Source organism: Aspergillus melleus (assembly GCF_016097325.1).
Source record: "Aspergillus melleus strain CBS 546.65 chromosome Unknown contig6, whole genome shotgun sequence".
Classification (NCBI taxonomy): Eukaryota; Fungi; Ascomycota; class Eurotiomycetes; order Eurotiales; family Aspergillaceae; genus Aspergillus; species Aspergillus melleus.
In genome coordinates this window covers 1,682,844-1,705,717 of record NW_025763375.1, presented here as the reverse complement: position 1 = coordinate 1,705,717, position 22,874 = coordinate 1,682,844, and the positions used below count along the sequence as shown (strand labels likewise).

At 50.9% G+C, this 22,874-nt stretch overlaps 6 protein-coding genes across 6 annotated transcripts; 1 reads left to right on the top strand and 5 right to left on the bottom strand.

Annotated features, from left to right (window-relative positions):
• Positions 1-34: 34 nt before the first annotated feature.
• LDX57_010295 (uncharacterized protein) lies at positions 35-520 on the top strand (the record flags this gene model as incomplete). Its single annotated transcript, XM_046092049.1, has 2 exons — positions 35-48; positions 109-520. The coding sequence occupies 2 exons, from the start codon at positions 35-37 to the stop codon at positions 518-520; spliced, it is 426 nt and encodes a 141-aa protein (XP_045948026.1).
• A 601-nt stretch (positions 521-1,121) lies between these two features.
• On the bottom strand, positions 1,122-4,116 carry LDX57_010294 (transcription factor domain-containing protein). The gene is made up of 8 exons (XM_046092048.1): positions 3,824-4,116; positions 3,509-3,747; positions 3,259-3,442; positions 2,669-3,197; positions 2,581-2,619; positions 2,477-2,527; positions 1,559-2,426; positions 1,122-1,489 (listed from the first exon to the last, which is right to left on the bottom strand). Exons 1-8 carry the CDS (start codon positions 3,907-3,909, stop codon positions 1,449-1,451), a joined length of 2,037 nt encoding a protein of 678 aa, XP_045948025.1. The 5' UTR covers positions 3,910-4,116; the 3' UTR covers positions 1,122-1,448.
• A 2,796-nt stretch (positions 4,117-6,912) lies between these two features.
• On the bottom strand, positions 6,913-8,291 carry gprC (the record flags this gene model as incomplete). The annotated part of the gene is made up of 2 exons (XM_046092047.1): positions 6,913-7,644; positions 7,701-8,291. The coding sequence occupies 2 exons, from the start codon at positions 8,289-8,291 to the stop codon at positions 6,913-6,915; spliced, it is 1,323 nt and encodes a 440-aa protein (XP_045948024.1).
• Positions 8,292-15,830: 7,539 nt separating this feature from the next.
• On the bottom strand, positions 15,831-18,404 carry LDX57_010292 (uncharacterized protein; the record flags this gene model as incomplete). Its single annotated transcript, XM_046092046.1, has 1 exon — positions 15,831-18,404. One exon carries the CDS (start codon positions 18,402-18,404, stop codon positions 15,831-15,833), a length of 2,574 nt encoding a protein of 857 aa, XP_045948023.1.
• A 1,175-nt stretch (positions 18,405-19,579) lies between these two features.
• LDX57_010291 (uncharacterized protein) lies at positions 19,580-20,494 on the bottom strand (the record flags this gene model as incomplete). The annotated part of the gene is made up of 1 exon (XM_046092045.1): positions 19,580-20,494. One exon carries the CDS (start codon positions 20,492-20,494, stop codon positions 19,580-19,582), a length of 915 nt encoding a protein of 304 aa, XP_045948022.1.
• A 290-nt stretch (positions 20,495-20,784) lies between these two features.
• LDX57_010290 (uncharacterized protein) lies at positions 20,785-22,254 on the bottom strand (the record flags this gene model as incomplete). Its single annotated transcript, XM_046092044.1, has 1 exon — positions 20,785-22,254. The coding sequence occupies one exon, from the start codon at positions 22,252-22,254 to the stop codon at positions 20,785-20,787; it is 1,470 nt and encodes a 489-aa protein (XP_045948021.1).
• Between the last annotated feature and the right edge of the window lie 620 nt (positions 22,255-22,874).

Here is a 22,874-nt window from a genome sequence, read left to right as displayed (position 1 = left end):
TTCCGACTTTGACGAATTATTATTCCAGGCGGAAATGATCACTTACATGTAAGTGCCATCCCTCCACAATCAAGCGAAGGGAAGGGTAGAAAAACTAACCACCCCCAGCGGAATCATTTACCTCCACCACCCCCGCTCCAGCATGCGCTTCGCCTCTTTTACCAGCCGCACCTCGTGTACCCGCCTCAAAGCCGCCCGGGACGCCTCGCATCACAGCTCCGCCGACCTCGATCTCCACTCGCAGAAGTTCCTCCGCGCCGCAGACCTGCTCTCGAACCTTGCCACCCTGCCGAATCCCATTCAAAGCCGCACACCGTTTTTCACGTGCGCGCTGGCCATCTGCATTGTGGTGCACACCGCCGCGTGCATGGTGACTCCGTCCGCGGGCAAGATCGAGTCCCTCAAGGCGAGGATACAGCTGGGCGTGGGCGGGCTGAATGTACTAGGGAAGGTCTGGCCGTTGGCGAAGACGGTGAGGGGGCAGATGCTCGATATGTATCAGGAGGTGGGATTGCGGTGAGGTGGCGTAGTCGGTGGCATTGAGCCAGGGAATTTCCATAATACTAAAACTATTATTTCGAGATCCGCGGGCGTGATCTCGTCATACTATTAATGATCGATCTCTTCCAGTATACGATGAAATGAGATGAGATGAGCTCTCTCGGTGGGATGACTGTACATACATACTTAGGGCTGTGGCTGCATAAGAGAGCGAGTAAATGCAAACAAGAAGTCGGATGAGGAGGATGAGAAGGTCCTAATTTCCTTGCCTCGTTGGCCGCGCATAACAGACCGAAATTTCCAGGTGATACCTACCCTGTCCAGTCCAGTCCAGTCGGCTAGAAGACGTGCGTCACTAGAGCTGGAATTCCGCAGTCCATCTATCTCTCTAGATCGGAATATACTCTGCACAATACCTCAATACTTATGTGTCTAGCTAGGTAGAATTACATCTAGGTTGATCATCATAATATATCAAACCCAAACACATAGATCCACATCAAAAAAAGAAAAGGAAAAGAAAAGGAAAAGGAAAGGAAAAGGAAAGGAAAAGGAAAGGAAAAGGAAAGGAAAAGGAAAGGAAAAGGAAAGGAAAAAGAAAACGCAATCATAGATAGTCATATTCATTATCAAGTCTATTTTCATTCTTCAGTCATGCCTCGTCTCGTGTATTTATTATCAGCGTGTACCGTCCGTTTCGTGACCTACCCAGGATATTTCTAGCATCCAGTAGGTAGGTAGGTGATGCAAATAAGCCAAGCCAACCAAACATATCAAATAAAACCAAAATCAACATCCAGACATCGATCTGGGAATTAAAAACTACCAGTCATGTTCACGGTCGCAGTCCCAATCGCAAATGCGAATAAGAGTGAAATCAAAGGGTGCAGATCTAAAGACCTTGGAAGTTGCAGGTGCAGGGGCAGTTACTGCACTATCGCAGAACTTCAAAGTCGGAATTCGCGCTCTATTGCTTGAGATATCTCGTCTACCATATCACATCGGTTAGTTAGTTGATAGAATCCGGAAGTGAGATTGGATTGGCAGAGGGGATTACCTTTAACGCCGTGTAGTGCCTCATACGCAATACAGTAATTATCCAAGCACTTGACCACGCCCCGCAAGCTCTGATGCAGCTCATCCCGGAACGCGGTTAACGAGGACGCGCTCAGACGACTCGCTTCCTCGCCGCCGTAGCGCTGCAGGGCGCGCGCTTTCACGCAGAGCATCAGCATCGCGTACCCCGATTGCATGGCGCAGCAGATCAGCGTCGGCATGGTGCGGGGCAGTTCATGCCGCGGTCGGCGCAGGGATAGCGAGGCGTTCGTTTCGGAGGGCTCAGCGGTAGGGCGCGGATGGGGGAGGTTGTCGAGAAGGACGACGACGTTGAATGCGGCGTGGAGACAGATTCGGGAGGATTCGTCGGAGGAGAACGGGAAGGGGAGACGGTGCGCGTGGCGAGGGACAGGGGGGTCTTGGATGTAGATCGGGCTGTTTCCGGATTCCAGGGAGAAGTCGATCGGGTCGGCTGGGGCTGAGAGATCGGGGGGCTCGGGGGATATGGTGTCTATGTCTTGGAAGGCGCAGAGGCGATGGGTTTTGATGCGAGCGCTGCGTTTGTGGTGAGTGGTTTGGGTCTTGGTTGGGGTGTTCGTGGTGACATACGTATGTAGTTTGACTTCTGCGAAAGCACGCATCGTCCTCGATGCGACAAAGTCGGGCGAGTCCGGCGGGGGCACCATTTCAGACACGGACAGAGAGTCGCGACAAAGAAGCAGCAGCGACGCAATCTGGCTGTCGAGTTCGGCCATTCTCGACAGAACCCAGGATGCGTCCCCGCCGGATTTGATGGCCTGGTCGAGATCTCGAGAAAATGTGGCGGATTCGAGAATCGCTTGTTGGGCTTCGACGAGCAGTTTCCATCCCTGAATCAAATGAGTCGTGTTGTACATTTGAGTACAAGGGAACATCATACCTCAGGATACGGCGTCACAAACCAGGGATCGTACAAGTCGAACGGTGGGGGCTGTGGCAGTCAGTGCTAGTTTCGCCACCGTTCATAGAATGTCTTGTACGCACCATATTGCTCACAGCCAACGACTGACAAGCTGTCATGTACTTTCCAGACATTAGAATCTCCCAGCGCAGATACAACAGAAAAACATACGGTCATCCACCACACTCGACGTCGAGCATCCGCAAATTCATCCTCGTCCAACGCCTCGTGGAGTGACATACTCAGCGCCAGCGCTAGAGATTGATTCGACCGATGCAGCATCCGATCTAGATGCCCTTGCTGTGCATATTCATACACGCTCAGCATCGCCAGCGCCACCACTCCTTCCAACGAGACCGGCAATTTCGGATGGAATGGCGCGCGGTCAAAGGCCTTGACACCTTCCGCGGCAGGGCCTTTGGGATCATTCAACTCGTAGTCAATTTCGACCGCATCCAGCGCCGATTTGGCGAAGCAATGAGCAAAATCCCGTCGGATCTTGACGTACTCGGGCCGCGCAGGGTCCTTTTCGTTCGGATGAGGAATGAGGACCATGATGGCCGCAATGGCCCGCCCCAGCGGATTCGAGGGCTCAAAGCTAGGCGGCGTTTTGGAGATGGGACCGCTGGTCACCGGCAGGCGCTCCGGCGGGGGGAGAATGGGGAAATACGGATGGATGAAGATGTAGTAGGCGCTTAGTCTGCTTCCGACGATTAGCAAAGTGCCGGTCACGCGCCGTGTTCCTCGCGGAGTCAACTTGCAGGTGCTCGTTGCTGTCATAGATTCGGATCTGATTAGGCTTGGGGGACGACTGCGAGTTTGGCGGACTCTTGTCTACGGGCGTGAAGATGGAATCGAAGATCGAGTCTATCTCGGCCAGAGGCACTTCGACATTACGCAGGCCAGCTCCGGGGCCGCACAGCCCGGACAGTTGGCTCACCCATTCTGAACAACCCGCGAGCGCACGATCAGTACGGTTTCTGGCAGCAAAGACGGACCACGGTCACCAACCTTCTGCCTCCGAGCGAGCGTGCTCCTCGGGCTCCATCGGCGTGGGAGTCTTCTGCCGAGGAGAATCTTTCCCCTCGGTAGTGAGGTCCATCGGACTGTGGACGACGGGGCCTTTATTCTTACGACCGGGATAATTGCGTGGACCGCCTCGACGACTGGGCACATAGCAGCATGGCCTCTCTTTGGCTATACAGTTGGCGCATTCGGCCTGACCATCGCAACGGATCCGCAGGGCACGACTAGATGGGAATAGTTAGCGACGGAGGATTCTCTCATTTATTGAATTGCAGCACATTGAAGGAGGATTCGAAATACCAGGATAGACAGGCGAGTTTCACGGGGGGATCGTTGAAACGACGCGCGGGCCGCTTCAACTCCCCGACCGGCAAGATGTTATTCATGGTTCCCAGAAAGCCAAACCATACTGGCGACGAAAAGGGGGAACACCGGCCATGCGACAGGAAGTTAACGTCGTGAAAAGGGGCCACATGGCGTGGTTTGGAAGGGAAAAAATGGGAAAAGAAAAACGAAGGCAAATCCCGACGGGGAGAAGCGAATCCCGGGTTGATGTCAATCCACCGTATGATCAACTGTTCTCCATGGAACACGTCGCTTGGCAACGGCGTGGCGTGAGGATCCGGCCGAGGCCGAAATATTCATATACGAAGTATATGTATATGAATATGAATCTATCGATTTAGATCTCTATATATCTTTCGATATATATAGATCGATCTATAGATGGAGGTATTCTCTAGAGAATATGGCAGTCCTCCCGCACGGGAATACCTTCCATACATCTCCTCCCCCCAGAGTCCCCATTCCAGATCTCCCCAGCAATTCTAATCTGGTCGGAAATTTTCCCCTCGCCTGATCTCGAACCGCTCGGCTCTCGTTTCAGACTTTAAGTGCTGACTGCTGACCGTGATCCGTCCGCTACCCCGTACAGTGGCAACATTTCCAATATACCCGCGTTCAGCAAGGGGAGTTCTTCCAGCGCAGTATGGTGTCACCATCGTCTCTCGCGTTCCACTTGCCCTTGCAGTTCGCCCCCGGATTATATTCGTCATGGTGACGGCCAGATTACACTGTTCATACTCGGACGAGAACCACTGCCTCGGAACGTGGCCTGCATATGCAATCCAAGACATGAGAGAAACTGCAACTTCCAGGTTCTATCATCGCAGGCTCCTTCAGGACATTAATATATTTTCTCTCGAAATAAGAAGTTCTCCTAAATCATTAGCCGCACAACGAAAGCTCTAACCTTGTAGAAGAATCAGGTGCTTCGAGCAATCCGCCAAACCCTCGCTAAAGGCAAGTTCCGAAAACCTTTATATGAAGCGGAAGGTTCCATGAAAATAAGCGGTATTTGCCATGAAATCGGCCATGAAGACCACGTGATATTGAAGATATAAAGGGCCTTTCTATCCCCTAGTTAGCATTCAAGCAAGCTTCAATAATTCATTCAATTTTTCTTCCACTTCGGTAGCCTACCCCTGGCACCCCAAATTCCTACAAACCTACCTATCTTCCCAGCGTCAACATAAATACCCAGAAACGTCTATCACTGAACAGATCCGTCTTATAGAACGGGCGCAAAGAAAGGCTTCCTGCGCGTCGCACGTTCGTTCCTAAGAATGCGCATAGTGGAGAGACCCCAGACCTACGGAGTACATAGTAGACAGCGCTTAGCATTCCTCTTAAGCGAGCGCTTTAGGCGATAGATTCGGCAAAAGTCTCGGGCGAGAGAAGATGCATGACTATGAAAGCACTGCAGTGTTGTCGATCACCACAGCGATAACTTGATAAGTGAGCGATAAGGATAACCCTCGCTTAGAGCCTTAGCTACATACTGTACTCTGACATAAGTTGCCCCTCGTCAGCTCTCCACTTCACTCCATCCTCACTCCTCCACATTCATTAACAGTTTGAACAATGACGCTGAAACTGACACCCTGTACACTCAGTCAAACCCCTGGTGGCAAACAAGTACCACGGGAATAAATCCGCAGTCCATTCTCCGGGCTCCGGGCTTTGAACCCACCACCGCCATCTCCGTCTCCTGTCATATGCAGTACTAGGATATCTAATCAAATCCATGCACGAAATGAAACCAGAGTAAATTAATTAACCGTTGCACTCCACCATATTCAACACAGCTCCGGAGTATGCAGCAAATGAGCAATAAATTAAATCCAAGGACACGACTCAGAACCAGACCGGAGCAAATTCCCAAAGCAAAGCGGATCCCCACCGCGGTCATTCTCACCCATCCATAACTTACTATGTAATAATAAAAAAAAAAAAAAAAAAAAAAAAACGACCAGATCCAGCCGGGATATCGAATATCGAATCAAAAGCCATTAATTCCAAGCCCGACGGCACAAACTGGACCCACCCGTCGGTAATTGACCCAGACTTTGTCTCCCGAATGTTTTGTTTTGTGGAATTAGGGATTTAGGGAACTCATATGATCGCGTGTACAGACAGGGTACGGGATTATTACTATATTGTGTAGGTAGAGGACGGGGTTTGCGACTTGCGACCGGGACATTTCTTTTTGCCTGGTCAGGCCTGGTCAGGCCAGGTCAGGTATACACTCCTTCCAGAAGTAATTCTTTGTTCGGACATATTAGTTAATAATGACTCCGTGTTTAACCAACCAACTAACAACTCCGTAGTGATTCTTGTTATTTAATTGATTACTTGATAGGTCCGGTCGCATGCTAGTGCTTACACAGTTGTATAGCCCGATTCCTACACCTCGTACCCAACAGCTTGGATTTGGCCCCCAGGCCGTTGGATTGGTCTCCGCATGGTTAATAGTAGTTAATCAGTAATGATAATGCATGTGCAATAACGGAGGGGAACGGTCTGAGTCTCGTCCGATCGGGGAAACCTGGGGTGGGATCCGCCCTTGCTTTTTCCTGAACTCCTTCCGATCGCGATTCGTCGTGTGGTTCCTTTACTTTAAAGGATCCTTTGTCTGTAATGTTCCTAATTTGCTACGGAGTCTCCTTGACGAGAGTGGAAATGGATCGTTAAAACATCGTCTGGCTGCGTCGCCGCAATGTCGTATATTATTGGTTCTTTTCGATGAAATGGTATAAGGATAGGTAAAGGAAATATCTGCACATGTTGTACATGAAGGAAAGAGCAGGGTATAGATCACTGTAGATCCCAGAAGAAAGGAAAGAGAGGCAATTATGTCACAAGAAATGCAAGTGCCAGGGTCATCAAAAGGGGTATGAGGCGATCTCCAGTATACGGAGTCATCAATAAAAGATATAAAATACAATAGAAAAAGAATGTAGTAAGAAATGAAAGGCGTGAACAACGTCGACATTAACCAACCAAATGACATTAAAAGGGCATTCCAGGGTGATCGGGAGAGAACTGCGTTATTTCCCCCACATCCTGGATGCTTGTTCATGCCCTTTGTCGGAGTCGCGGCTGGAACGGTCGCTGCCCTCGGCCTCGGACGGGTATGCCGGCTCGTGCGTAATCTCGATCGTGGTGTGCTGGTACACCTTGCCCATGGGGGTCAACTCGACGCCGCTGTTCTGCACGATGTTGTCCGTCGATCCGTCCCGGACGTGGTGGTCCATATCTTCGTCGTCATCACGTTGCCGCACGGTGCGCAGTGCACTGATATCGGTTCGGTTCTTCGGGTCCGCCGTGATCGTCGTCAGATGATCGGTCTTCCGGTTCTTGCTGCTCACAAAGCGGTTGTAGCTGCGATCGTGACTCGGCTCGGATTCCAGGATCAGGTTGCGTCGGGTGAGCGTGTAAAGAAGGACGTCGACCAGGCCGGAGCTGGTGATCAAGGCACCCGCAACGCAAAAGAAGGCCACGTTGGGGGTCTGGCCCTGAGCTGTCGCCATTCGTCCGGCGGCCAGGGGGAGGGAGAGAACGATGTATGCAATCGGATAGATAACCATGTATCCGATAACGCGACGCAGGCGCTTCAGACTTTCCGTGTGGCTGCTTCCCAGGATCGCGGACTGCTTGATCTGCCGGCGCAGCTGGAACCACATGATAGCGTACAGGGTAACCGTGCCAAACTCGGCCAAGAAAATCCAGATATAATGTGTCCACAGACGAATGGGTTCGTATTCTTCGCTGATCCAGCACTGGGAAGACGGTCAGCAATGCGATTTGGGGAGTAAGACGGAGGGTGTGCACATACCCAGGCACCTGACGGAATAAACACAAACCGTCCATGTGAGGCGAGAGGGATGATCACGAGCACGGCGACGAATACCCAAAGTGCAATGACGCCGGAAACGAAAGTTCGATGGCTCAACTTATGGCCCATGGTGACTAGAAGGAAGGTGTGAAAGGCAATGGCTAGCACGAAAATTCCACTGGCGGGATCTCCAATCTGCAGCCAGAATCCCTGAAGGAAGCACGCCGCCGACGATGCTTCAATTTTGTCTTCGACAATCCATTTGATGCAAATAAGGAATGCGAGTGATTGTTGCAGATCCGCTAAAACCAGGTTGTAAATCAGGACGATATATTGGTTGTAACCGATGTATCGTGCATAGTTGGACCGCCAGAAGACCAGTCGATAGGTAATGAATAAAATCAGGATGAGAGTGGCGATGAAGGAGAGGATAGCCATAACCGAGATGGCAATGAGACCCTTGCGTTGGGCACTGGGAAGGGGATTGATGTCCATCGTTGGACCTCCTTCTGTATAGGCCAGTCGCGGCGAGAGTTTGTTACCCCCGCCCGCGCTGTCGCTCAGGGCGCTCAATACTTGAACAAGACTCATGGTCGAAAAGCGTTGTGCGGGATGAAGTCTTGAAGTCCGGTGCCCACTCTCTTCATAAAAGGGAATGAAGGAACCACAACCGGGGCGCCCTGAGGTAGAAGGGAATCAATCTTTGACAACAGAGATGGATTTTTTTCCCGACGGTCAAGGCGGGTGCCAGGTGATCTAATAACCAAGTCCCCGTTATGCAAATCCACGATGAACTATTGGGAAAAAAGTAGACAAACCCAAAATGATCCGCCTCAGGGGTTGGTTGGTTGGTTCTGTACCTTTTTTTGTGGCCACGATCAATAAGCATCGGCCATTAGAAAAGAGAAAAGAACAGAACAGAAGGGGAATAAAAATTAAAATAAAAGAGGGGAAAGGGGAGTCGGTGGCGGAAAATGGAATTCGAGCCACAACGGTAGACTATGTTCAGACTAAATTGGGATGGGAATAGAACTACCGACATGTGTGTGTGGATTGCTGTGGAGTGAAGGCCTTGAACCGGGCAAAGCTTTGTTAAATCGGTAGAGACCTAGTCGTCTGGGATCAGCATATTCAAACCTACGACGCCGTGGACGCCATCATCGCAGACCCAGTAGTAGTACTGTAGCTCACGGAGAGGTACCCCACCTGGCGACCCCGTCTCGAGAAGCTAAGGTCAAGGACTCGAGACAGGGGCAGTTCCGAGATCATCGAACGGAATCGCGGTTCAGTGATACTAAGGGATCATGTATGTCTGGGCCGAGTGGTTCCTGAAACTTTAGACACGAGGACAGGTGCCATTGCCAAGCAGGAGGGAATCAACGTCATTCTCCTCGCTGTGATATTAGCGGGAACCCCGAGGGGGGTGGCCCCAGATCAACTGGCCTTGGTAAGTTGGTAGTGACAATTACAAGCCCCTCCCCAATAACTTTGCTTTCGAGCGTGTTCCGTTGAATTGGCATTTGAGTGATTTGACAAGGGGTAGTTTTCAAGCTAAACCACCGTCATCCGTCACTCGCCGCAGCTGCAGGGGAGCGGTTGGCTTGGGCCCATGCACTGTGGGTTTCAATTGAGCACGAGAGAACGAATGGCCTCCGCCGCGGAACAGGACGGTTGACTGGGATTCGTCACCATCCCAGATCCCAGAAGGCACTTGTACTCGTAGATTCCGGACATAAGAAGCCGGCTCCTGGCCAGAAAGTCATCATGCCCAGGACCGGTGCGATGTCTCCCCGCATGAATCGCAGTCGGACAAGACTTCTCTCTCCTCTTGGTCACCGACAAGATTTGAGTGGAAACAACCAAGACAGACTCTAGGGCGGAAAGAGTTAGTGTCGCCGAGACTCCATTCCAGAAATTCCCAGTTCAGTCCCACCAATGTCGATCGGATAGGCAAACTAAATACCGGAGGCCCACTTTAGATGGAACACTTTTCGTAAATCAAATATCCCGTGTGTACCAGACACATACGGTGTACATAACAGAAGAGGGGGGTTTGAGAAAGCAGGGACGATCTTTGCAGCGTCGCCAAGGGATCGATAACCAACAGTGATCCATGGTACTGACCGTGAGAGCTTAGACGTATCATTGCCTAGATCCTCAACAAACCGGAACCAATTTCTCTGCGGAGGAAGTCGACTGACAATACTCCATAATCATACGCAGCAGTCCTTTGAATTCTCGGATGCTGAATCAGTCTGATACAGCAAGACCCTCACCATCTCCATACTCGGCACTCGGTAGGCATTCGGTCTCCGTTCCGTTCAACGTCCAAGTGGGCATTGGATACATACGGAGTACTGTGTGTACGGCGGTACGCCACCGGACAATATCCGTGCCAGGTTTATAAGGCTTCGAGAACGTTTCCTGCGTATAGGATCCATGTATTTATGCTATGCGTTGACGCGGCAGACGGCGTGTGTGGAAGTCGTAGCAGGTGGCTAACACTAAGGTAGAAATAGGTTGGTTGGTTAGGTAGAGACTAGCCAGGCTCTAGCTTGGTTGATAACAGATAAACTGATGACACCTTCCAGCTTGGGATGGTCCGCGGGAGGAATAAAAGTTTCCCCATCTGCTCCCGTCGATGTCAATGGGATTATTGTTGAAAAGTATGTGTAGGGTGAAACTAGAGCAGAGGAAAGAAAAGAAAAGACAGGAAGAAAAGGAAGAAGAAAAGACGAGGAGCCGCAGGGACCGTGTAAAATACTGGTATCGGAAGGTGTATCCTTGTATCGTTACGGGCGTCTTTTTTCCCCTTTTTTTTTTTTTTTCTTTTTTCTTTTTCTCTCTTCCTCTCCCTCTCCCTCTCCCTTCTCTCTTCGTGATCGTCCTTCTAGTCTCATCCATTGACCGTCATCAATGTCCATCATTCATCGACTCCCGACATATCTCTTCGTCCGCAACGGACACCTGGCAGTTGATCAATTTGGCACTGCTGCAGGACGCGTTCAGGTCCTTCCTTATACCCCGGAGTATTCCTCTCGACCGATGCATGCCACAATTTACTCCGTGGGGATCTCGTATTCTTCCCTGCAAATAATAATACCCTCAATTATTATTTATCTATCAGTTTCTGTTCTTGTTATTACTAATGTTTCCGCCTGCGTTTGGGTTTTGACTTTGGCTAATGGTAATTTGCTCCAGAAACTAATCGACTAAATGTCTAGCGCCAATACCCACTCGATGTCAGTGCCAGCCTCATGGTCATTGTTATGGGGCTCTGGTTACACCGGATGCTGCCCTCCGGTTTCCCCTGATACTAAAATCAACATGTCCTATTCCCAAAGTATCAACAAATCAATCACCGCCCGTCCTGATCAAATTACAACGATGCCACCTAGCCTGAGCCAAATGAAAAGGCCAACAATAATTCATTTAGGGGCGATCTAGCATGTAGATCCTTGACCGTTAGGAAAGAAATGAAAAGAAGTTAAAGAACAACGTGTGAACCTCGGCATCCGACCATGTGCATCGGGGCCTTCCCAGGACACAGGGTGAGAGAATTATTCCGTACATCTCTCCTTTTCTTCTTACTTGATAAAAAGGCATTAGAATCACCACGGCCTGGCTCGTGGGATACTAAATTTTTCTACGGAGTACTAGCAATCTATGCGACCTCTCATTCGAAACCGCTGGCTTGTTCCCCGACTTTTAAGGTTCTGTGATGTCCTAGCCCGGAGGCCAGCGACCGGATCCCTGAGCCGCCAGTTGAAATCAAGCCCATCATTGGGCATTGGGTCATTGGCAGCCTGCGATGCGAGCCTGCAGATCTCCCAAGGTTGTCTCTTCGCCTCAAATTTTTCCGCGGCCAACGGTCGATCCCAGCCTTTAGGACTTGAATCCTTCGCACCCGCCCGACAGTGCGGCAATTTGATGCACTATTAGACTTCGAATTTAGCTGGTACACTAACTAATTTACAGTTCTGTCAGCGCCTTTTGCAACTAGGCTCCATGTGATAACCTCCGCTAGTTATGTATTCTCCTATGCCTAGAGAACGGTCTAGTTCTTCTGATCCCCGTCTATACAACTCTGAAAACAAACTAGCCAAACTCAAACAGGCAAACAATTCTTCTGCACTCATGATCCCATGTGAAATTCTCCGCCATCTCTCCTATCGTTAATGTTCACTGCTCAGAGCGGCCGACACTGGCCAGTGTCAAGTGGTCATGCTTCTTGACGTCGGAAGCGAGAACATCGGCCATTGCAGGAAACAAGAAAGCCATTTCGTGCCCAATTCTGCTTTGGTGCCATGGGTTTGGCGTCTTCGTCGAAATGAATATGGCCTTGAGCATTGCTCTCATTGGTAGATGGACACACTTCGTTTGTTCTTATCATTCGGTACAATTTTGTTCCGACACTGTAGCAATCTATGCTCTCAACGAGAACAAAGTTTTCCAACTGACGATCATGATAACAGTCAGTAGTAGTGTCTACTGAACAACACGGTCGAATTCATGCCATAATCGGGGAATTATATGGAAACGATCGCAATCTAACCGAATTCAGCGGATCCTATTCCTACCCGTTGTAGGGCTTCCACTCCTGCTCGCACTTTCGGTCCCTTATTGGCAATCACATGATATTGCCAGATACAGAGTAGCATGTGGTTCTTGATCACAACGAGGCACCCCGCCGGCTCTTGTTCCGTGGTGATCTTTTTTTCAGCTCAATTAGTAGCGGGGCCGCATATGTGATTGTGAACCCCCTGTCGGGTCCTCGATGGCCGAGCTGTCTCGCGCAAATCATCGGGCCATCGACCGAAACAGGTGACTCCTAATCGAATGTTATAGTTTCCGGGCTTAAGCCTTGCGTTCTTTCCGTTGAACTACTCCGGAGTACGCCAATAGACCCAGCGCAAATTCCGTGCACTCATTTAGGGATGATCTTCCTTCACCATGTCCTTGGCGTGCTCCAGTCTAATCTCCTTTCTAGGCGACTTGATCTGACCCATGACAGTGGTTTGGGGGCTTTTACAGCGTGGTAGAAGATTCCATGCAGATAATGGGGATGGCTTTTGCCAGAATCCTGGTCAAAGGGCCCGACGGAGTGGTTGGGCTTACCCCATAGAATTCGAACGATGCACTAGATTCTTCTGCAATGCGGTCGTGCATCGTCGTCAAAGAGTCCTGATTCGGTAAAACTGTGACATGAACGCACGTCACTGAACATTGCCACGGAACCAGGGGCCATCATTTTCTTGACTCGTTCAGATTTAGTTCAGAGTGCATTCCGTACTCTGGACATTCAGCAAGACGCACGGAGTACACCTGTACTCCGTACAATGTACACAGTGATCACCACGAGGCACCGACCCTCTGGTGGCGGCAGGATCAGGAGGTAACCGATCCTCGAGGGGTCTCCACCACGCCGAAATGGAGCTGCCCCATACACTATGAATAAAAATCAAATCATCGCGACTATCGATCTCAGCTGGGGGTTAGCTGTGTAAGGCTGCAAATCTACACTCCCCATATTTTTGTCCTGGGAGATTGAACTCGCCCTCCACCTACTAGCTACAACCTTCAATGCAGATTAACATCAACCAGCACGCATAGTCCGGAGAAAGCACCCGATTCGGCATTAGGTTCAAGTTTAATCAAAGTTCAAAGTCAAACAGTTCGTGCCCTCAGACGCGCTTCCGACGGGCGGCTTCCGAATCCCAGGATCATGGATCCAACGGAAAGGGAAGCTTCCTGCCGAGCTCGGGGCTCAGAGTTAGACAGCGGACGGGAAATCGATGTCCCAATGAACACCAATGACTGGCTCGGAAGGTGCCCTGGATACCCTGCTGATAAAACCCATCCATGGTTCCCCGGGACCTGAACCACAGGATGCATCCCGCAAGGACGCACCCCTTTCGAACCATCACCAGAAGGGAAGGTCGGCACTTATTTTTTCATCGGCACGACCCGGGTCTGGCAATTCGCGATGGTCCATGAGATTATGACACCTCGACCTCGTCTCTCTCGACTTCTTTCCACCTTCCCATTAGGGGAGAGGTTACATGGTTCTGCAAGTCGCAATTCCAGCAAAGCTCTGAATTGTCATATCGTCAATGCACCAGTCATGCCACACGGATACTGCCTCCGATGAAATTGATTGACTTCGCCCTTTTTACCAAAAGATCTTAAAAAAGAAAAAATTGAAAACAACCCGCTCAAGGGCTCATCAACAGACCCCACTCCACCCTACAGTCTACACAAACTCACCCACCCCGTGCATTTTCAGTCAACACCAAAATTCCGATCCCCTGGTTCCCCTGACCAGCACTCCGCAATCTCGAATCCGCCAGAGCCCAGAAAGCGACAATCTCTTAACCCACTCAAGCAATCTTGGCCTTGTGCCGTGTGCGTGGTGTGTAATGAACGATCCACGGAATTCCCCCTTCCCAGTTCCAAGGGAGGGAACCTTGTATCCACCCAATTCAACCAGTGGGGCCTGGTCGCCTGGCTGCCTCTTGGTATACCATTTAGTGCTACAGACTCCAGTGCAACTACCTCCATTTCCCCTTTGCACGGATAGCACTCTCAACGCAGGGCGCCTCAACCCACACAGTGGCGTCCCACTGACTCGCAGACAATCCAAGAAGATACCAAGAACGCAGACGATCGCAGAGATTTCATGCATTAGCGGCAGAGTCCATCAGGAGATCATTTGAGATCGTGGTCGCTGGAGACTGAGAGAGACTATTGTTTCCGGTGACTTGCACTTCCCGTGTCCTGAATCTTGAGTCTTCCAAGTTGCAACTTCCACTTCTTCGCCCCTTCTTTTGATCTTCTGATTTCTCCTAGTTTCTTCTTTAGTGGGAGAAAGCGTTGACTCTTGGCTTCGTGAGGATCTGATGTGCTAGGCTTGTTTTAGGAGGTGTATACTATACCTCCTTACTACTACGCCTAGTACCTACTAGCTAACTAACTACAGAACAGAGTAGGGAGGTGACTGGCTGGCCATGAGCGAGAGGGAGTGGAGCTCCCACCGGGGAGAAGAAGTCATCATACAACGAAGCTGGTCTGTTCTTATGATTTCCAGGGGTAAAATTAGTCGGTGGTCATTGCTCTCGGCTTTAGATCGGAGAAGACATGTAGGTTACTCGCTGCTGGGGGGTCTAGAAGCTACAGATTGGGAATATGGTCTCTAGTTATCATGGCAATCATCATCTAGGGGTAGGGACCGGCAGATAGGTACAGCTTCTATTGCCGGTGGGAGATTTTTTTGAACCGCTAACTACTTGTAACTGGGTATGTAGTTATGTCTCTCTCGGTGAGTCATAGCCTGCCTTCCTTGAGTACTTAGTCCTACACTCTCTTTCATTATAGTAGAATCTACTAGATCAATGAGAAATTCATCATGACCAAGACGTTCATCAACTAGGTACAACACTACAAAGAGCACAAGTACACAAAAAGTCCATCCAATAAACATGAAATCAAATAGGTATGTGGCATTAAGTCAATCCAGTCGAGGTAAGATCAATCTGCCTCCATGTACAGAAAGCAACATGCATACATAAATAGAAAGAAAGATACATACATACAACCAAATCGAGTTTTTGCATTCTGAGGAAGAAAGCAAAAAGGAAAAGAGTGGGTGGGAAAGGGGAGGGGAGGAAGAAATGGAAAAAAAAAAGAGGGAAGGAAGCCTCATGGATATGCATTTCATTTCGTTTCATGCCATTGCGTTCGTGGTTTATATCGCTCATCATCAAAAGGGTCGTTAACTGGAACAATGTAGAGTAAAAGAAAAGAAAGATAGGGGGGGGATGGAAAAGGAGAACAGAAACTTGCGAAAAATCTGCCTATCGAGTCCTCCTGTGCCATGGCAAATAAACATTTTGAAAAAAGGAGGAAAACAACAATCGCAATAAAAGATGGGTAGACGCATGTAGGTTGATATCAGGATTTGATTTGTTTTATCGGAGTTGAGAAGTCATCATAAGGGTCAACTTGATCTTCTGATGAAGGGAGCGCGCATATTTTCGCCAAAGAGATGTTTTTGGCTCTTTTCTTGTTCTTGTTTTTGTTTTCCTGAATATTGGAGGTCATCTCCGTTCGTCTTCAGGTTCTTCGTCATTTTTACCTCCGGCGAGAACCACGATCTCGTCGACTATCGTGCAGTTCCTCGTCGTCTTCATCCTCCTCTTCGACGGGGGCAGGAGTCCGTCGCTCGGTCCGTCGCTTTGGTCGACGTCGGCGGTTCGAGCTGATATTACTGGCTGAATCGTCAGGCGCCAGGGATCGGTCGTCGTCCAGGAAATCATCATCACCACTCTCCCATCCGTTGCCCAGAGCCGAAGAAGGCGTTCCCATGCGGGCTTCGACTAATGAGCCGCGTCGGTTCTGGTTCGCAACGGACAGGCCGGCTCCGCGCTCGCGGAGTCCTCGGCGCACCACCTCGGCCTTGCAGTGCAGTGCTTCAAATGCGTCTTCGAGGGCTTCCATCCCGAGGTAGATGTCCCGTTCGATTTCGGCCAACGCTGCAATCTCCATCTCTTCGTCCAGTGCGATGGGTCCACCGAAAGCGGCGGGCGAGTTGCGGCCATATGGTTGACTGGCCGGCCGGAGGCTGCCATCCATGACACTAGGTGTTGGGCCTCGAGAAATGCCACCTGTGGTGAAAGGAGTGTTGGACCGACTCGTACTGTTCCAGCGAGAGGGAGTGCCGTTTTGCGCGGCAAACAAAGCGTCTTCCGCGCCACTCCGTAGGAAACCGTCAAAACGACCCGAAATCAAGATGTCCCACTCATCGTCACTGATTCCTGCAAGCGTCGCTAACACATGATGCATTTCCGGGTTGTTCAGCATATAAATCGCCGTTTCAGGGTCGCGAGGAAGTGACGGCAGTCGATACAGTCGTTGGATAGCTAGTGACGATGACCGAAGTGCAGGAGGACGTGGACGGGATTGACCCTCAGGCTGAGGAGTGGGCGAAGTCGAGTTGATTCCCAGTAACGCACAGAAGAGAGCGCGGTCTTCGGATCCAATGTGCGTCAACATGGCAAAGGTGAGAGTCTCGTCGTCGACCTCCTCTGGAGCACTTGTGCCCTGTCCATCTTGTTCGTTCAGCCATTTATCCACTGCAGTCTTCGTCTTGCGGGACTGTCGCATGTAGTGGTCACGATACTCTTCAGGTACATCAATATCCATCTTCTGCATGGGAATATGTTCATCGCCAGACAACTCTGCATTACCGGCCGGTGCTGACAGCGCGAAAGGCGGCCAGCCGGGTAATTCACGGCGACCAGAAACAAGCTCGAGGACTTCGCCCCAACTCACTCCGGGTTGGCGCTCCTCCAGATCCTCATGGTCACACATCAAGCAGTGGCATGACTCGGACGAAATATCGCGAGCAAAGACAGCCTCTAGCCGGTCCAACAGACGACGCGCCACGGACCGATATCCTGAGGCAACGGCGAGCGAGCCATTTTTCATCATGACCTTGTGGTAGTCCTCAAGCAGTCGGTTGAAGGGGTCAAAAATCTTCATTGCTGCAGCCTGGGGTTGGAACGGCTGCTGAGGAGACCCTTCTGGGTGGTCGGCCCCTAGTAGCAACGCCTTGGGCACCCGGTGGTCCAAACCACCGTTTTGGAGCAGATAGTCCACCCGAGGGATCGTGACCGGCACCTCTGGCGGGGGCGGGGGTGGGGGAGGCGCCCCAAAGGCCGAGTTAGCTGTAGGAGGCCGCCCATATTCAAATGCAGCGTCGGCAGGGGTTCGGCTGCTACTCTGACGGTGAGACGCCGACGATCGAGTCTGGGTCCGAGACGGCGGTTTTTCGGGGCTCTTGGACTTCCGAGAACTCGTTGACTTTCTATGCGCCGCAATGGTGGCATCGGAGCCATTCGCCGATTCTAAGCCAACATCACGCACCGTTGCTGGGGATCGGGAAGGAGAAAGTGTAGTACGACTGCTGGGCCGTTTGGGCGGCGTGACCTCCTCAACTATTTTCGATTTGGATGAGTTCCGGCTAGAGGTCCGGTAGAGTGTATCCTTGTCGTGACTCGAGCGCTTTGTCTCCGGACGCACGGTCTTATTTGACTTGGAACTCTCATCCTTCTTCGCGCGCAGGCTGGACGACGACTTCGTCGACTCGGCTCGAATCCGAATCTTGGTCTTCTCCTTGGGCTTTTCTCCAGATCCCTTTTCGTCTTTATCGCCGACCGTGCTGCCTTTGCGTGAGTGCTGGTCCAAACTCGTCAACGGCGGGCTTGGCGGGGCATGATGGTCGTCCGACCGATGATGACGGTCGCCATCCGCATTATCCTTGTTCTCCTCAGTCAAGTCGGTGGGGTCGGGGGTAGGGATGCCCGGGTTCGCAACAGCCTCCTTGCTGTGAGCCTTGGAGAAGGTCGGATACGGCAGGCTGGTCCTCGACTCGAGGAAGGAAGCCGTTTCGGGACGGCTGGCGCTATCGACGCCCGGCATGGAGGACCGACGTTTCTTGCGGGAGCTGGGAACGGAGGTGGAAGGGGTCGAGGAGCGGGCCGTCGGGGCGTCAGGGTCGTGTTCCTTGGTTGAGAGGCGGCTGGACCGACCGTGGGACGGGCGTTGTTGACGGTGTTTGCTTTTGGAAGAAATAGACGAAGAAGATGGTTTTCTTTCGCGGTCCCTGTCGCGATCTCGGTCATTAGGTCTGACAGGTAAAAACATGACGTATGGAAAAGGTGGGCTTTGAATGGCGCGGACGATGGAAAGTCGGGAAGACGACAAAAGTCCTGTCGTCCCTTTTGTAAAGCCCCTTCTTTCCCTCAGTCCCCCCGTCGTTTGCGGTGTCCGGCTAGTTACCTCGTAAAAGAAAATAGAGCGAGAAGAACGAATAAAGTTCAATTCAGTTCCAGAAGGAAAAGGCAGCAACGCCGACGCTTCGTAAAAAACAGAGCGGCAGAAGTGAATCCTTCAAATGATCCGAGCCCCCGATCAAGTCAGTTGAGCAGTGATCAGTCGGTTGCCTTCTCGTCTGGCGCTTAGCGAGCGTCGAATACTGTCGCTCTCACTGGTCGAGAGTCGGACAAGGCGCTTGTGTCAATCCACCGAAAGTGCTGAACGACATGCGACATCCCGTCGCACGTAGGGAACACCAGAATGAAACCACCGAAACAATAATCGAGCGATTATTCACCGGGAAGCAAGGAATCGAATCACAGATCGAAACGTTCGCACGGGGAAGGCGGGAAGATCGAGAGAGAGAAAGGAGGGATAAAAAGTCAGGTACTGTGCATGAGAAAATCGATGGAAGGATGCTTAATCGAGGGGAGATTTTTGCGGTGAGGGACGAGAGAGGCTGAATCATTGGATTCCCCGCAGAAAAGGCCTAGCAGCAGCTGGTGTTAGTCTAGTGGCAGCAAAACCGAGTGACGTGGTGGTCGCTGCATGGAAGCCCGACGAAGAGGAGGATGGGCTAGTGGAGAGCTCCTTCTTCACTTACTTGAACATCCCAGTCATTGTCAAGATCGAGATGCGATCATGGAACAGGGAAGATGAATGATGATAGAACTCTGTTTCACCTCGTCGAGGCAAAAGAAAGTTGTGTTTCGGAGGAGCCGCGGGGGAGGTGTGACCTGGGTGCCTGAGGCAGCGCCGCCAGTGAGTCAGTCCGTGCCTGTCAGTGCCTGAGGCGATATACCACTCCGAGATGTTATGGTCTATAGACTCCGAGAACAGAGAAGAAAGGAAGTTAGAGAAGTTCTCTCATGAAAAGACAAAGCCTATGTTCCTCTATCTGTATGGTGTAACCTATCCGCAGAGGCATGATGTTAATTACACGGCTTCTGCCACCTGCGTTCAACAAAGACTGTTATCCTCCTTTACTATCAAACTCCTTGCTCTTAAGTGACGTCGGTAGTGTCTGTCAGCCCGTTGGCAACTTTCTTAACTGGCGAGGTCTCGAGAATCCAGTTCCCGTTTTCTTCATGAGCCACGCCACCCCGACGCGCTGCTCGCATCAGCTTCTCGCTCCCTCGCGTCCGTTTGCCCGTTTCCCGGTCCCATACCCAGCCCTCTTTGAGCCACATCCATGTCAAGTAAGCCCTCAATTCCTTATCCTGCGGAAGAACTGATTTCCACTCCGGAACAAATCCTGGCTCCATGGCGTCACTGCCTTTCCAATCTTTGGCCACCCCTCGCAGCTCGTCACGACAAAAGATGCGCCAACTATCAAGGGAGTACGCGCCCACTCCAGGTAGATGTGCAATTTCCCAAGCCACGCGCGGATCGTCATCTTCAATGCATTCGTTTTCAGCAAGGTCTCGGCCGTCCCGCCTGCAGGGATAGTGAAGCTTGCGGTACCGCTTGTCCTTTGTAGGCGGGCATGCAAGCCATGTCTGGGCGAGTCCGATACATTTTTTGGCCCGCTGGTTTTGGAAGCCAAGACAACGAATCATAGAGACCAGGTCCGTCAAGTCGGCCGCGGCCATAGCTTCAACTGTGGGGTAATAGTCAAACACTTTGAAGAGAACCGGAAGGGCGACGCCACCTCTAGTTCGATTAAGAAAAATTGTCGCGATAAGCAGTTTGAACGGATCATGTGCAAGCTGCTCTTGGACCAGTCCAAATGCGGGGAATTCGGTTGGTGGAAACGGAAGGCATGACTCTGGTTGGAAAAGAGGACTGAAGAAATACGGTGATGCTTTGGGGAGTTTAAGACGGGGCGGTTTGACAATCGCAGCATTGGTTCTCTCAGAGCATATGCTTTTGGTCGGCGTAGCAAATGCCTCGGCAACACAGTGCGCAGGCGGTTTCATCGGTGACAGATCCGTAGCTTGCAAAAAGCTGTTGCTATCGGCGGCCGAGTCATCACTGCTAGGCACATCGCTCAATGTCGAGTCAGATGAGAGAAAGTCAGGCGGTAACTGTAGCTCTTGTAGAATCTGCCGGGTGGCTTCGGGGAGCGCTTGTTCAGGGTTATCGGGAATTCCATCTTTCGTAACAATATCCACGGGTTTTTGATTGTTTTTGCTTTTCTTCGGCAGGCACTTGAAATATTTTGACTCTACCTCATCGTGGGTAGTCAAGTCACACGAATCATTGGTATCTAAAAATCCAAGTCATAGTAATCAAAATCATCGATATTGAGTTGCGCCGCAGCAACAGGCTTGGACTTTTTGGGCGCCACTGTGCTGGTGGATTGACTGGTCTTCTGAGCTTCCGTTCTCGGCTCTTGCAATATATCTGAGTTGGGAGCTTTGAGAGTCTTTTGTGACCTTCTCTTCCTCCGGCGTCTTGTCTTGGACGACGCCTTCGAAACAGCCGAGTCTAGACGAGATGAATATAGATTTTGAGAAGGGGACTCTTCATTCGTAAGCCTTTGCGTGGCGCGAACTTCAGATAACCGCGCATGCTTTTCGCTATCGGAGGGAATGATCGGGTTTCTCTGCTTTGTCAACAGGGGCCGGCGAGAGCGTTTGCTTCCATCCCCATTAACTGGGTTGTTGCGTCGCTTTGTAGGCGTAGATAATGCCGGTTCGTCAGAGTCGCTCGAGTCCAGATGAATCATATCCCTGGCCTTACTGGGGGGATCAGATGCAGTTTCAGGGAGCTGGTCTTCTGAAGAAGCCGGATGCAAAACAGGCTTTGCTGTTTTCTCGGGGTGGACTCCAACCTTCGTATCTTTGGATTTCACTCCTTGGCAGTCAGTTGCATTCGCAGAGTTCGTTGTCTTCTTTGAACGCCGATCTGTCGATTTGTCTGAGTTACTTCGCTTCCTTTGGCGATCTTTCTTTCTTTTCTTTGCTGATTTCTTGGTCTTTGTTGGCTCATCATCAATCTCGTCGCCATATTCTGAGCCACTCTCACATACATGACCCCATCCACTGGAAGTAAGGTACAGCTTTTTGACATAAGCGATGATGTTCTTTGTAGTGTCTTCATCGAGCCCGGCGCCTGCTGCGGCTTGGCGCATGTGATTGACAAATTCGCGTCGCTCTGAACGTTTGACGGGATACGCATCACTTCTGAAGAAGGGGTGTTCGGAAATGGAACGAATCAGCCGTTCTTGAACCTCTTCATCGACCTGAGCAAAGGCATTTGCTTCCATTTCAGCCAAGAAGCGGTTATTTTCCGACGCCTCGATCTCTTCCTCTGTGGATTTGAAGATGGCGCGCCCGCTCGGGGCAGAATTCAGGGCATCCAAGACATTTGCTTCCCTTCCTCCTTCTTTATCTTCTTCTTCGTCTTCTTCCTCCTCAGTTTCTTCATCGTCGCTCTCACTGTCAATCCTCATGATATGTCTCGTCGACACCGTTCGTTTCTTCGAAGGATTCTGCGGCGCAAAGTAGGGGGATCTCGCATGCCCTGAGTCGTTCCTGAGACGATTCCTATCAACAGTCCCAGTGACTATTTCGTAACTGCCATCCATCATTCTGTTCTCGGAGTAATCATCAAAGCTGCTATCAAAGCTAGCTTCGCGCGAGAGAATCTCGTCACATGTACGCTCGAGGAAGTCGTAGGAATCCAGGTTGACTGTAGGAGGGGGGATCACAACGGAGACACTGGGTGAATACATCTTGACGTCTCTCGTTCCAAAAATGCAGGTTTAATCAAAAGAGCTTTCCAAGATATGTTTTCAACCAAGCAGCGTATATCGTCTTCTGGGCGATATCTTCAACCGTCGGCGTGGGAAGTGCGGTCGCGCATGGTTGAGGGTTTAGGTAGCGAGGTACGCAGGATTGTCAAAGACCTAACGGTAGAAACGGTGTGAGTGGGCGAGTTGTTGAGACGATGGAAAGGAGATTCACCCACAAGTGGCTGGAGATCAAGGCCATGATCTAAGTCTTTGTGTTTCGCCATCAGCTGGTGACTAGAGCTCACCCATAATTCGACCTATCGAGCGAATTATGGTAATCCAACTATTGATTCCCCAATAAGGGATAGCCGAAAGTCCCTGTCAACCAAAAGAGCTGTCAAGTCCAAAAATTCACCCAGACGCAGTGAATAACGTAGATAAAAGTGATGAATGTCTGATGCCAGTGAGTTGCGAAAGCAATCAGGGACGGAAACTCCAAAACGTGGAGAAGCTGCGATCCGCGCACAGACCGCTTTGCCTCTCATCAAAGAATGCTCGATCGGTCCACGATCCCATCGCAGCAAAGGCAACAGTGAATGAATTTTGCGTTGAAATTCAGC